This window comes from Venturia canescens, chromosome 6, assembly GCF_019457755.1.
Source record: "Venturia canescens isolate UGA chromosome 6, ASM1945775v1, whole genome shotgun sequence".
Classification (NCBI taxonomy): Eukaryota; Metazoa; Arthropoda; class Insecta; order Hymenoptera; family Ichneumonidae; genus Venturia; species Venturia canescens.
Window position 1 is genome coordinate 2,497,472 of NC_057426.1, and position 14,078 is coordinate 2,511,549.

The following is a 14,078-nucleotide window of genomic DNA, read 5'->3' on the forward strand; positions in this document are numbered from 1 at the left end:
TGTGCGATTCCCGTCCCCGTGAGCCTCATCCAAAATAATTCAACGTTAATCAAATGAGGATTGTCCAAGCCCCCTAAAATGCATTTGCACTATGTCATTTCTACCAGAAATAGTGAAATTCGTTTCGTCCCAATAATCTCTGCGCAATATCAAAGAAAATGGCATTCAAAAAAATGAAAATGAACGAAGAATCAGTGGGACCGCGACACGTCCAAAGAAAGTGTCGACGCGTCCATGATCTGATGAAACAAAAAAATAATCCGCAGTCCGACGTACGTTTTCTTTGGGGCTTTTAAAAGTCCGGAATGCGCCGGATAAAATGTTCAATATTCGAAGCGAGCGCGCGCGCGCGCCATAATGGAGTGAATGTACAGACATAAAGCAGAGGAGGATACGCGTACATGAGGGAAAATATAGCGCGGATATATAAGAGTGTGGGAAAGCACTCTTGGTAGACCGCGAAGACGACAGGAGCAGTGGCAGTGGCAGACATTGCCACGAATTAAGTTTTACCCAACCCCGGCTGTGGCCTCAGCGCTTCAACCCTCCCACAACCTCCCGTAAAACCTCTTGCTCCAACTACAGACATTTCTGGGCTGGTACTACTGGTACATTCATGGGTACACGGGAATATATCCGTGGTGTATAACAATGGTGACTCGCGGGGAAACTTAACTCTGTGCTTTTACGAGTCTCGAGGAAAATAATTAAAACGCCATTGCGTTCATTCTCGAGGACGATGTGCGTTCCCTCGCCTCTTTTTCACTCTCGCATCAAGCTTTCTAGCCAGCGTGTTATAAAAGCCCTACGCTTGCACACGCTTTAATCGAGCATTGTCGTCTAAGGGTGTCCTGAAATCGCCGTCGCTCGCGGGCCCGAGCGAGCGCGGTTCGCGCATCGTTTCACTCTCGAGGTAATAAGTGCTTTGGCATTTTTCAATTTGCGCTCCTTCCACCTGGTGACTAGTCCGCGATCGCATCGGCGTTTCGGATCAAACGCTTGGAAAATGTACCGCGCATTAGGACGAATTGAAAGAACTTTGCGGAATTTTCTGTTGAGAACACGGTAATGAACTGCTGGCGCCGCGTAACATCGGGGACACCCGTGAGCTTCCTCACCGCCCGAGAAGCAGCGAGCACTAGCCTATTTCCTCATTCCTTCTCGCCGAGTGCTCGAGGGGCTGAGGAAGCGCGAGAATTTTATTGCTCGTTCAATCGCCTTTTACCGCGCGCCCGACAAAATTCTCATCGCAACGATTTTCCTGTGTTTTTCCTTCTCCCCCTCGGCGCCGCTTCCATATCCCACGATCCCCTGCTTCTGTGCGGACACCACTATTTTCCTTCCCTCTTCCCGCAATTTAGCTCTCTTTTTTTCAGTCACGCGGACTCTCGCTTCGCCCCATATGAACCGCGCACCAACGACTCTCCGCCGCAGGCACTTTCTATGAAGGAAGACCGACGTAATAACGACCTTGAGCACGTATAAGAAGGTCGTTCAACCGCGGCTTACCCTCCCCATAATCCGCGCGTAATTAAAAAATGTTACGGCTCACGCTGGCTCTGCTACACGAGTAAACACAAACGTACTTAACCTCCTTCGATTAAAACTTTGTTTTTCATTCATCCTATACGCGAAAATCAGTCCCACACACAGACTGGCCCCGGCTCGATATAACGAGGATATTTTACATGAATAAACGTCAGCTAAAGCGGCAATCGTTGCTCGCACACGATAACTGCGCATCGTTTATGTTTGTCCACGATCAAACTTCATTAAGCATTTTTATCCCCCGCGTTCGATCACCGAGTCATTTTCATATCGGGCTTCGGATCATCGGGCGTTATTATCGCCCTTGAAATACGAGAGTCAACATTACTTTGATAAACTCGGTGATAAAACAATTTGCAAAAATCACAGAGTGTCGCTCGATTTTATTCAACGTTCGTTCAACATTGGTCGCCTCCATATAGCGCGACGTGGCTCGATAAAATCCTCCCGGCGCCGAGTCCGTCGTACCAAGAAGACTATTATTCGGCGATGAAAACACGTTACGAATCGTTGAACGGCCAGAGCGTATAGAAATGCGGATAGTATGCGAATTTTCACATTGAACCGCGCGAGTGTGCAGAAAAGAAGCGATCTTTCCTAACCCCGAGCTCTAGAGCGTGAACGTTTTTCTTCCTTTCTTCTCATCGACAAACACGCCGTATGAATCCTCCTGCTCTCATCGTTTGAATGGGGATTTCGGGCGGAAGACCGGACAGTCAGATATGACACGGGGGTCAAAGGGCGACGTTTCTTTACAATAGCAATACGCGGCTTTTTACTTTCTACAAATCGCTGCTTCCACGATGCCCCTATGCAAAATCTTCTCGCGAAGTCGCTCTCGCAATCTCTTATTTATCTTCGAATCCCTCTCGCGTGATCCCCGCGAGCGCGGCGATTTTTCAATTCGTCAAACCACTCGTCAGCGGCAGGGCCTCGAGGATTAAAGAATTCGAAGGTTTGCCGCGTGCATATCGACGCTACCATTTTTCCAAGAGATTTTTAATTGCCAATTTTTTCAGCGATCACGCCTCCGAGTTGCAAACGAACTTTCAAGAATATTTCGAGTCATTCAGAGTTTTTCATAGCTTCTGTCGAGGCTTAATCCGTCGTGTCCACGGGAGACGAGAGAGAAGCTTACCCCGAAGGGTTAGTGGCAAGGACGGATTACACTTTGGTGTTTACCGATGGTTTGTAGTACACGATGCAGTTTGCGCAAGAGAAATGATTCGTGAGGTATTAGCGAGACGTCGACGATGTACACATACACGGACGTTTCAATCAAACGGAAATCCTCTGAAGAAGTGACTCTCTACGGGGTGTCAGAATGTCCAGCGGCTTTTGAGAAGAAAATTTCCATAATAACCCGGTAGAAAAATAATACTCGGATCGATTCATCCTGCGCGAAACATTAGTACGAGATACGGAAAATGGGAGAAAAAAATGAAAAGAAACAACGTCTCTTCCCTCTTTTGAAAGTAGTTCAATTATTTGTTTCCGGTTAAACGGAGAATCGAGTTCCTGCGTGTCGTTCGCGTGGCCCGATGTAGCAACACCCGGTATACGGCATATTCGTACAGGCATGTTGAAACCGTCGAATCGTGTTTCATTACACCCACTGATCACTCGCGCCCGTATCATCGTCACGTACGATGTTCTACGGGCGTAAACATATTATCAAGATCTTATGCCCGAAGATACTGTGCGCGGGAGCCTCTGGATGAACGATAAAAACTGTAAAATGGAAAAATATTGTACCGAGGAAACAACCGACGGAGGGACATAAAAAAAGAAATTCTTCTAAAGCGATAAGAACGAGTAAAATGCACGTACGAATCCGCCAAATTTTCTTGTGCTTCGTCGAAGAATAAAAAGAGATTTATTTTTTGCAGAAGCAATCATCGAATTTTCAAGTACCGATGCTCCTTATGTTTCGGAGCATTTATCCAAAGGTCGATCGCTCATTCGCTTATTACAATCGTTCCATTCGCAAAACCTCATTGGGATAAAAACTGTGAGCTTTTTTTTATAAAAAATAAGAATGAAAATAAGAGGAAAAAGAATTGAAAAAAAGGAAAAAAATTACTCTCGTATTATCCACTAAATCTCATTGAATTCGTCTCTCCTGTCTGAGAAAGCAATGCTCGACAATGCGAGATCCGAGATCCAATAAGTTAACCTACAGCCAATCCTCGTATCGGCTGACTGAATAACTGCGATCCACCTGTCACGAGCAGAGGGCTACTTTAACCAGCGGAAGGGAGCTTGTATACGTGTACGTGCGTTACGTGACTACATGAGAGACTTTCATAGACGCGGCAACGAGCCCCGACGTGAAAAGAGAGAGAAAAGAGCTCGCTCGTATGTGTGTGTGTGTGTGTGTGTGTGCATGTGCAAAGGAGAGAAAGAGTGAGCGAGAGAAAGAGGAGAAAGAAAAAGGGAAAAGAAAAATACGACTGTTGAGTACATCTACGCGCAGTTGAGCGAAAATATTGTTTCCTTCGCTTCCATAAAATTTATCAAACGACTGCCCCGTACCTCTGGCCGTACGTCCCGTTCGCGGTTACACAGCTTAGGGGTCTGCTCGCGAAACGGGAAAAGAAAAAGGATGGAGAAAAGGATGAAGAAAAATGTAGGAAGGAAAAAACCAACAACAACACGTGCAACGGAAAACGTAACTTGAACACGAGAGAGAAAAGTGAACACACTTCCTGCAAGCAAGCCAGAAACGATAACGCCTCGGTTAATCCAATTTCTCTCCTCCCTTTGTCATACCCTGGTGAAATTCGCCCACCCTCGACTCTCCTTCTATACTCGCTCGTTACTCATGGCTAAAAATATAAGAAATTTTGCCATTTATACGGGGATACGATTATCGGAAACGGAGGACGGGGTTATAACTCGAATTTACTCAGGATCAATCCATTTTCGTAATTTCATTGTTTCCTCCTTTTTTTCGTAGCGTGCTGGTTTATTTTTCATTGTTTCGCAACTGTGAGAAAGCAAAGAGACGAATGCATCGACCGGAACGATAAGTTCGGGCAATTATCCATAAAATGAAGTCGCTCGACATATTTTTGACTACGCGCCACGCGCCGTTTTGATCCTGCGAATCATTCGACGAGAGCCAATCGCGAGGATGCGAAGAATCGAGAGTGGAAATAAAACGCGAGATCGTCCCTTTTCTCCGCTATCAGCAGCCTCGAACGATCGCGTCTCAGAACGAGCCTGTCCCTCATCGTAAAACACGCTTAACGACTTTTCCTTTTGGAAAGTCCGAAAATACTTGTCTTTTTCCTCGTAATACACGTCGTCCTTTCGCCTCTCCCTTGGCCGGCCCAGCTTTCTCCCTCGATGAGATCTTCTTTAAAAAGCTTGGCAACACCAGAAGCAGAGAGTGGCAGAAGCTCCGGCAGCACACCACGGGCGTCCATTAACGGTGGTAAATGTTGTGGAAATTCGGTTATAAAAGTGAAGCGAGGAGGTGCCTCGAGGATCTTTCTTGGTGTTTGGACGCGGGGAGGAGTGAGAGCGGGCGAGGCGCCGATATTTATCTTTCGGTTGTGTAGTGCAAGTCCGCCACGATAATCCTCAACTATATCCTCCTTCGATGCCTCGACCGTCTTTCCGCAATGGCCTCCCGCATTACCAGCCTGCTCTGGTATGGAAAATTTCACCTCGTTTCGCGCACCCTTTAATAAATATATACGCGCGTACACTTTTTCATCGCGACGTATTATTCGTTCGGCTGGCACAAAGGCCAATAAATAATAGAAAATATCGTGTGTACGAATGACCGGAAACGAATCGATCCTTCATCGGAGCGCCTACACAAATTTCATCCCGCATACTAGCCCCGGCAGACTCAACTAAAACTCATCGGATTCCGACGAATTATATGAAATATTACGATTTATTGTGCAATAGCCCAAGTCAAATTCCAAAATCCTCTTCATCCCTTTTCTCTCGCGTTATCCTCGTCACACTCAAACGATTTCCCCGCGACGATATGTTGTTTGTGCGGTTACCAAGCCGGCTTGACCAATCATCCGCTTCGATGACTGATTCGAACTGATGCGATCGACGCTCCAACCAATTTCCGCAAAATAATATTTCCACCTTTGTCCCTGTCGTTTACACATACGTATATTGGCATAGGTCTAAATTTCAACAGAATTCGACGCGAAACTCTGCATCACAGCGGGCGCATGGGCTCGATAGTTTAAACAACGCGTTTTACAACGTCCGGCGATAGTGTCGGTAGCCGAGCCTGGTTTTCTCCGGATCTGATTATATTTTCATTTGCTCCGTACCGTGAAATGCGAAAAAAAATGCGATGCGCGACGTCGAATGTAAATCCATCGGAACGACGCGTTCGGTCGAAGAATCCTGAAAATTGCATTATCGGCGTATTCGATTATTGGAATTTGGAAATGAAGGAAAGACAAAAGGTTGATAGCGAGATCTATCGATTCGTCGGTTTTGTATCGGCTCGAATATCCCATCGAGTTGTCAACCCGAGGAAAAGCATGTAAAAGTTCAGAGCGATAAGAGACTGCGGTTTCTAGCTTTTTCTGTAAAATCGTTCGAGAAAGAGGATAGTGCCTTATCAGGTATTTCCCCACCCCTGGCGCCTTATTCTTCGATGCATAAAGCATAAAGTTCCTATCTCATGCATACATTCATGTGGCCACTGGAAAGTCATGACTTATGGTGGTCCGCGAGAATTCGTATCGAATGCTTTCGCAGACCGCGGGTCGTTTAAACTATACGTAATAACCTGCTCGCTCCTCATCTATATATGAGTTTCGTATATACACAGACATATACTTTTCGTACGGCGCTATAAGCGAAATCGATGGAGGGTGACTGAAGCACGTATGACGTCCCGACTCGACTTTTCGATCTTTCTTATGTATATACCGTACAGAGTGTCCCAAAAATCTCGCTATTTTTCTCGCTCTGCGGGATAGTCTTCGAAATACGCGAAGGACCAAGAATCGCTCGATTTCCGATTGATGCGCCAGTCCGCGATTCTACTCGCTTCACGACGCAACGACGAAGAGCTTCTTTTTCTCTTTCTACTCTTCCTTCCGCTCTCGCTGATGAAAAAATTGCAAAAGCTCACGGATCAAAGACTTGTTTCTTGTTAATTTCGGCATCTGCGTTAATTTTTATGTTTCGGGACGATTTTTAAGACACCCCGAACATACGTAATCGCATATATATGTAACGAACGAAACGATTGCTTCGGCTGGCCGTACAGCCCGGAGTGGAAGAGGAGGCGAAGAAGAAGTGAAACAGCCCCATCCCCGTACCGGAAAATTCCATTTTCTACTGCTCGGAATTCATTGCCGCTGGCCGTTCATTGAAATATATCGTCGTTGTCGGTGACCTCACATAAGTTACACGTCGATTTAGTTATGTGGGATGAATCCAAAAGTTATACTCTGTACCCTTATATCCTTCTCTTCTCTTTACTCTCGAAACAGGTTACGAGTTTCCAATGGCGAGTATCATAACTATGATTCACTCGCGTACATGATACACGCACCGGGGCTAGCGGTGCTGCCCGTTCGAATTTAAACCCATCAAAATTGATGGGATGAACAACCGTGCACCAATCGCCTTTCTAATAGAAACGCAATTTTCAATCACATTTATATCCGGCTGATCGGTTTTCAACACTCCGCGCCGCCGTCGCTGTTCGCCCATCGGAGACCGAAGCACATTTCAACATTTTTATTATTCTCCCCGATGCCTCCACGTTCCCAAACACGTTCTCAATCAAAGCACCTTTTATTATGGCAACAGTCGTTTTCCCAGTGGCATTTATTTATCAATGAAAATATTCAATCCTCTGAGCAAATATGCACAGCGACTAATCGCGGTGGCTCAATTATATATTTAACGATTCGATTGACGAATCAAAAGGACACGGCGCGGCTTTCGATCATTATATTGTCAGTTTTTTTTCAATTTTATTAGCGTACCTTCACCGCCGTCGTGTTACTCTAAAGTGCTTCTCAAATTTCTCTTTGGAATAACGAGCAAAAGCCTTCGCTTGGCTTCTTCGATCGATGTTTCCACTCTCGCCGATTAAATTAAATGGTAAACTAGCCTGTGTCTCATCCTCGTTTCGATAATAAAGATCTCACGATGTTTCTTCTTCATTCGCACTCCAAATCGCGTTCGCGTTCCTCCCTCGGCCGACAATATTTCAACATTATTGTTTTTTTCAACGCGTTTCATTCCTTCATACCTTTTCACCTTTTGTTGCAGAGATCGAGCGAGACGCAGAGACCAAGCAACGCATAAAAAAGACTGCTTCAGACCCATGGCAGCGCGAGCCACGATCGCCGGAATCCTCGCAGCGTTACTGCAGATTTGCTCATGTAAGTGGAACCTCCCAAGTTTAACGATCAACAATTATTTACAGTCGTGAAACTGCCGCGACTTTGTCTCGGTTCAATTGAAAAAAAAAAAAAAAAAAAAAGCTTGAGCATGAATCTTGAGATTTCTACTAAAAAAACCTCTCCGAATACGAGAGTGTCGGGACCCTTGATGCCGAGACATACTTGGCTTACTTTTTAATACTAAAAAATAGATAGCTCCGGCAACATTTCATTGGACCCCTCGACAAAAAGCCGGAGATTTCGTTTTCAAGTTTACCACCGCGAGGTACACACTCGCTTTTCCATAGTTAAGTCCCCGTTCTATAAAAGCACGAGGTATATAAACTTAGAGCGTAAAAGTAAAGTTGAGCACGTCCGCGATATTCCGAGCTTGTGATCGTAGAAAAACGTAGCCAGCTCAACGTGAGCACACACACTCGAGAATACAAGTAACTGAACAGGCTCTTTCAAAAGCCATAACAGAAAAGTTTCCAGAAGAAAAATCAACGTTCGCTAAATATTCGAATAAAGCGCGCCCCGATCTTTCCACGGATCTGAAAAGATTCGTTGGCGCCCCACCAACGGTGAGTCCGAGAACAAAACCCGAGGCGACTTCATCCCACGAAAACCATGCGACTTTAGGTGAAGCCTGTACGGGAAGCCTATCAAGTGCATTAAAAAACTGTGCTACACGCAAGCTTTTCAAAGCCATACGCCCCTCGGAGTTTCCTTCGACACGAGGGCCAATCAACTTATCGGTCGGGGACGTAAAAATCGTGCGAATACTCGAGCTTTCTTGGTAAGCCGATCGCTGGCGGATGTGGCAAATTGAAAATCCATGTCTCCCCGTCTCTTTCATAGCTACGCGCCTGTAGCCCGCCCTCCTGCATCGCGCGGCTCGCCGACCGCACAAGCTCCGCGCTCTTCTACTCGCCTTCGCTATTTTTCCGAGGCTCTCTCGCGTCTCGACTCTCCTCGCGCGGAGCTGAGACGCTTTTGCGGATGGCGAGAGAAAATGGGCACGATCGCACACGCGGCTGGAGAACTTCCGAGCGACTTTCATGAGATTTCCACCGCTGCTTCTCGAGGAATTCCATGTCAGCCTTGATATACTACGACAGAAGGCTCGCAGAGCCCTGGAGTACGGTGGCTTTTTAGCCTCCCACCTCTTTCCTTTCAGCCCACCAACTACACGTATTCGCAGTAATAAATACGATTTTAACATTTTCCCTTCAATCCTCGGCCGTCTCTGGCCTTTACCGAGTAACCTTGACTACATTTAAGCTCCTTTTGAACGAACACCATCTTGGTTCCCATCTACTTTTCATTATTATCCTGCTTCCCGTTCCAACGTCAAACAAATATTTCAAAGTGCTCGATCCATCGAGATTTTAAGGAAGTTAAACAGGAAATATTTAGTATTAATGGACGGAATAACATGAAACTTTACAGAATGTTAAATTATGACGTTAAAGTCATTCGTACTAATTTTTGAGGTCCGCGCTCGGTTGTAACGCGTAGTATCTGTAATTTCTTTTCTGCCTCGACAAGCCGCGTTAGGCTTCTTATGAAAAATCGCGGAGTACCTGTACATTTTTTCTCATATCTCAATTATTGATGGAGCAAAATTTGAACAGCAAAGAGATTAAATATTCCCAATCATTTATCCGGCTTAAAATTTATCGAAGCTGACTTATGACAGGAGTAATGACTAAAATAAGGCATGACACTCGCTTCTTTCAAGAGCGTCACTAGAGGCGTTGCGACCTCTCATATTCGAGGTTATGTGCGCGTTATTTGAAATTTGAATCTATGCAGCGATGCATGTGCAGATCGGCAAACGCGTTCTAAAACTTTTTTCGCTAAAAGGATTTGAGTCGAAATGCGACTATCAACATGATAAATTTACAAACGAATTGAGAAGTGCTCTTTTATTTCGATACATATTTTCCCAAAACGCAAAGTCTTTTTCTTGAAAACGAAAAGCGAGCTTGGCAGATGAACTACTGCTCAGGTCAAACGATGGTCTAATATTTTAATGACTAGTTAGGTAACTGAGTAGCTTCCTTGAGGATGGATCAGTCGGTAAATGGCAACCGTGAGTGCGAGAGAGAAGGCTGCAAATTTCGAAATCGAAATTCTTTGACACAGTTTGACTCATTAAAAAAAAGCTCTGTCAGACTACGCAGGACGATGGCAAAAATCGGCTGATGGAGCCATTTTTTAATCGGTCAAACTGTGACAAAGAATTTCGATTTCGAAAATTCAAAGTCAGGTTATAGTCGACTGAACCATACTCTTAAGCACCTTTTACTTTCCAGTCTTGAATCAAGTTTCCGTAATTCGTTGTTCACTATCGCTCGCCAATCGTAGCTTATTCTCAAACCATGGAACAGCGAGGGGCGGGGGCGAGGGCGGGGGAATATTACGAAAAAAAATATTGTGAGATGTTGAAGATGCAGTTTGAAGAGATGAGCAAGCGTGACTAGAAGATTGTACAACGTACAAGGAAAAAAAGAATCAAACGCATTTTCTTCTTCGCTGCTCTCTCTCTCTCTCCCTCGTCTCTCGGTCGATCACAATTTTTTTTCTATTCTTTTTCTTTTCACCCTAAAGGCACGCAGAGCTTTGGCCACGCGGGGAAATAACGTACATCGCTCCTCGAGCGTGAAATTATGTGACGTGAAATTATTTACGTGCCATTCGACAAGGCCGCACGCTGCTGAGAGAGAGAGAGAGGACGAAACGTCGCTGGCAGAAAGTGCGATGGACAGGGAGGAGAGCGTAAGGAGGGAATCTCGAATAGCCTTTTGCTGAGAGAGCATGTGTCCGGAAAATCCGACGTCCCGTATCAGGGAGCTCCGACGCCCCTCGAATAATCGCAGAGCGTTCCAGCCTCGCTTTCTTCCCGCTGTTTTCCGCAGTTAAACTTTTCAGACTTTTATTTCACGAGTTTTACTGATATTTTAATCGGCGCTTGAAAAAATGATGGAAAATTTTGTCTTTCTCGAATATTTACCTCGATGTCTTTCTCTTTGCCACTCGCTGTTCGCGAGATTATAAAGTTTTACTTTCACATCGAAATAACTCGTGTTCGAAAGGATACTCCGCGAGCCCCTGCGAAGCCTCTCGAGATTGTAAAATGTAGAAAATGGACGAGCCTGTATAAGGATACACATTGGTCCGTGTCCCGGCATAATTAAGTGGCGGCTGGCAGGCTGTAGCGGATAGCTTTTTAACGGTTCCTATCACTCTAAAAAGCTGCGCCGTAATTCGTGGGCACGGATCCCGCGCACCTAGCACCTTCGACCCACACACACCCAGGCTTCTCGCAAACCCAACTAAATCATGGCGGATTTAAGTGGATTCTGCAAACCCCGTGAGTCCGACGATGCATTACTCCTGTACGGCTATTGCGGAGCAATCCACTGCGACGCCACCGCACGCTTATTGCTCCTTTTCCACCACATTTACCCACCTATAGCATCGCTTCGCTTTGCCTAAGAAAACCTGCAATGCTCCCCCATCGCCCCGTGCCCTCTCTCTCGGTCCGAATACCAGCACCTCACCCCGAGCTCGTTCGGGCTCCACGACACCGCCCTCCCTCCAAAAAACTCGTTCCACCCCTGTTGCGCTTATGGGATTTTGCCTCCCCTGGCTTTTCAGCCACAAGCATTTTGCAACCGTCGCAGCAAGTACGCTTCCAAACAAAAAACTACACATCTTCTACGTGTGCTTTAAACTTTTTCTTTTCTCCCAATCGCGGTACGTTCGAGATGCATGATCGTCCGAGTCGGCCAATCCAAGAGGTTGAGGTAAACGAGACCATTATCGGATTCGGTATTCTGTCCCTTTTTCGTGTTTTTTTTTTTTTTTTGTCATTGATTATTTCGATTGGGAAATTGCACGGAGATTCATATAGGAATCCGTTTAGAAAGGAAGCAGGGAGCACGGGCCTGAAAAAGTTTCGGTGAAGGATTTCCGTTTGCTAATTTTTTAAAATTCGTTATCCCGTGAATCGATGGCTGTAAAGAATTTTGAATTGTTCAAAATTGCTTTGCAAGATTCATTCATAAAAACTCTCTCAGTCCCGTCCTCTTTGATCGACTGCCGCTTTATTGTTATATCTTTGGGTTTGTTTGCTTTTTTGTTTTATTCACTACTATATATGCGGTGTATCATTTCTCCAGTAGGCGCGCAATAACTTGAGTTGCGGCGCGCGCTATATCGCGGAGTTATAACCGCTTGTCCTGACTCGCAGCGTTGAGCCTGGGCCTCTCGCCCTCTCTCAGCCCACACAGAAACTTCCGGCTTTTTGTTCGTCTCTCGTTCTTTTGAAAAATCGCAGCATAGAACGTCGACGAAAGGAAAAAGATAGGAAAAGGGAAAAAAATACGGGGGAGGAAAAGTGGAGATGCGCACAGCGTGCGTTTGTTTGTTCGGCTAGAATTCCTCCTCTTCTTCTTCTTCTTCGCTTCATTTTGTTGTTTTTCCCCTGACATCCTACTCTTTTCATTTATACATCGCTCGCGCGCGCCCATATATAGGAAAACTGCAAACAAAGTGTACGTATTCCTCGCACAACGTTCATCCACCGCGGCCACCGTGTACCTTGGTCGGAAACATTTTTCAAGCGGGCGTCACGACGCTTTCCAGCGGCGAAAATCCTCGAAGAAGTCCTTCCGGCGATACTCCGCTTCTCGCACTGCGCTATACAGTCATATTATCTGCCCGGATAAAAACCAAGAACTCACCGCTCGTCGCCTCTCTCTTCACTCCTCCTCGTCACCGCGTTTTACTTTTTTCCTTTGTTATTCAACATTTATTTTCACCCCATCGTCACATTCTTGGTGCTGCTGGTTAATGCCGCCACCACTGGCCGACAACCCCGCCGATATAAATCTTTCATTCTCGGTACAAGAACGTCGACTATTGAATCAACTGTAATGCGAACTACTCCGGTTCAAATGACAAATGTCATTGCGGACGTGCCTCATTACCGGTGATTTATCTACTCGCGAAGTGAATCAACATCAATTAATTCCCAATGGAAAACAATTGAGGAAAAACTTTTAACTCTTTATTTTTTAAAAATAATGCTTTTTGCCGAACACAATGTTCCGGATCATTACGAATGGTTTTGGATAACGAATTTATCAATTTGCGGTGATTCGACGAGATTAAGAAACGCTAATGCTCGCCGCGTCATTAATTCTGCAAAGGACGAAAGAGCGGGGCGACCGCGGCAACTCTTGCTCGGCGAGACAGAGCAAAGTATACAAGAATCGAGTACCGTAAATACTGTAGTAGTACAAGAAACGTAAATCCGAGAAAAGTGTCTTGTTTTAGTTGGCAGAGGAACGTTCGCAGTTCTGGTTGAATGCGCCGCAAGAGGCGTTTGTTTGTCTCCGGGTTGGTAAGCTCACGATTGAAAGACGATTGGAGGACGGAACTCTCGGTAGACTAACGCTGTGTCAAGAGTCATCGAACGAAATTCAATCTGTGTATTTCTATTTGAGAGAGCAAAAACTCTAGGGATCTTAAACACTGGAAAAACCTGCTCGGAAGTTCCGTCAGAAAAAAGGCGTTTCGTTCCATACGCCACGTGGTCCACGGGTGTCTTCTGGCACGAGTGAAAGACTTCAAAAAAACTTGCTCTCCTTAATGGTTTCGTGAAGGAAAAAAGTTCGTGCAGAGTGCACGAAATTTTGCAAAAATCTCCATTCGCCGTCCTTAAAGAGTTTTCAACGTTCTCACGATCCGAAACATTCGAATTGAACTTCGTCAAACGACGTTATAGTTTCTGGCATTTCTTTAAGCGCGACTCGTGCTTTGATCCTGTACGAAAATAAGGCAAGACACTCCGCAGAAAGGCAGAGGCGGGAAAGGACACGTTGAGAGATGCACACACCCCGGGATCGATCGAAATATCATAGCGGACGAGCAGGTCGTTCGATTCCTTTCTCACCGTCCTAACCACACTCTATCGGAATGAAGCTCTCGTGGATTCTTTGAACAGGGCGCGGTAGTACGTAGCGAGATCGAAAACAAGAAGAGATGCGGAAAGGTAGTGTGCGGAAAGAAGTGAAAGAATGGGAATGGGGAAGAGAGTATTGGAAAAACAGCGAGCTCGCGCGG

The 14,078-nt window shown here is 45.6% G+C and overlaps 1 protein-coding gene across 2 annotated transcripts in view; it reads left to right on the plus strand.

Annotated features, from left to right (window-relative positions):
• Positions 1-14,078, plus strand: part of LOC122412075 (lachesin-like) — an 85,106-nt gene that overhangs the window by 56,023 nt on the left and 15,005 nt on the right. For both annotated transcript variants that reach the window (XM_043421352.1, XM_043421353.1), the window contains exon 3: positions 7,828-7,940. In XM_043421352.1, coding sequence (XP_043277287.1) covers positions 7,883-7,940 — 58 coding nt within the window. In that variant the 5' untranslated portion in view covers positions 7,828-7,882. The remainder of the gene's footprint in view (positions 1-7,827; positions 7,941-14,078) is intronic.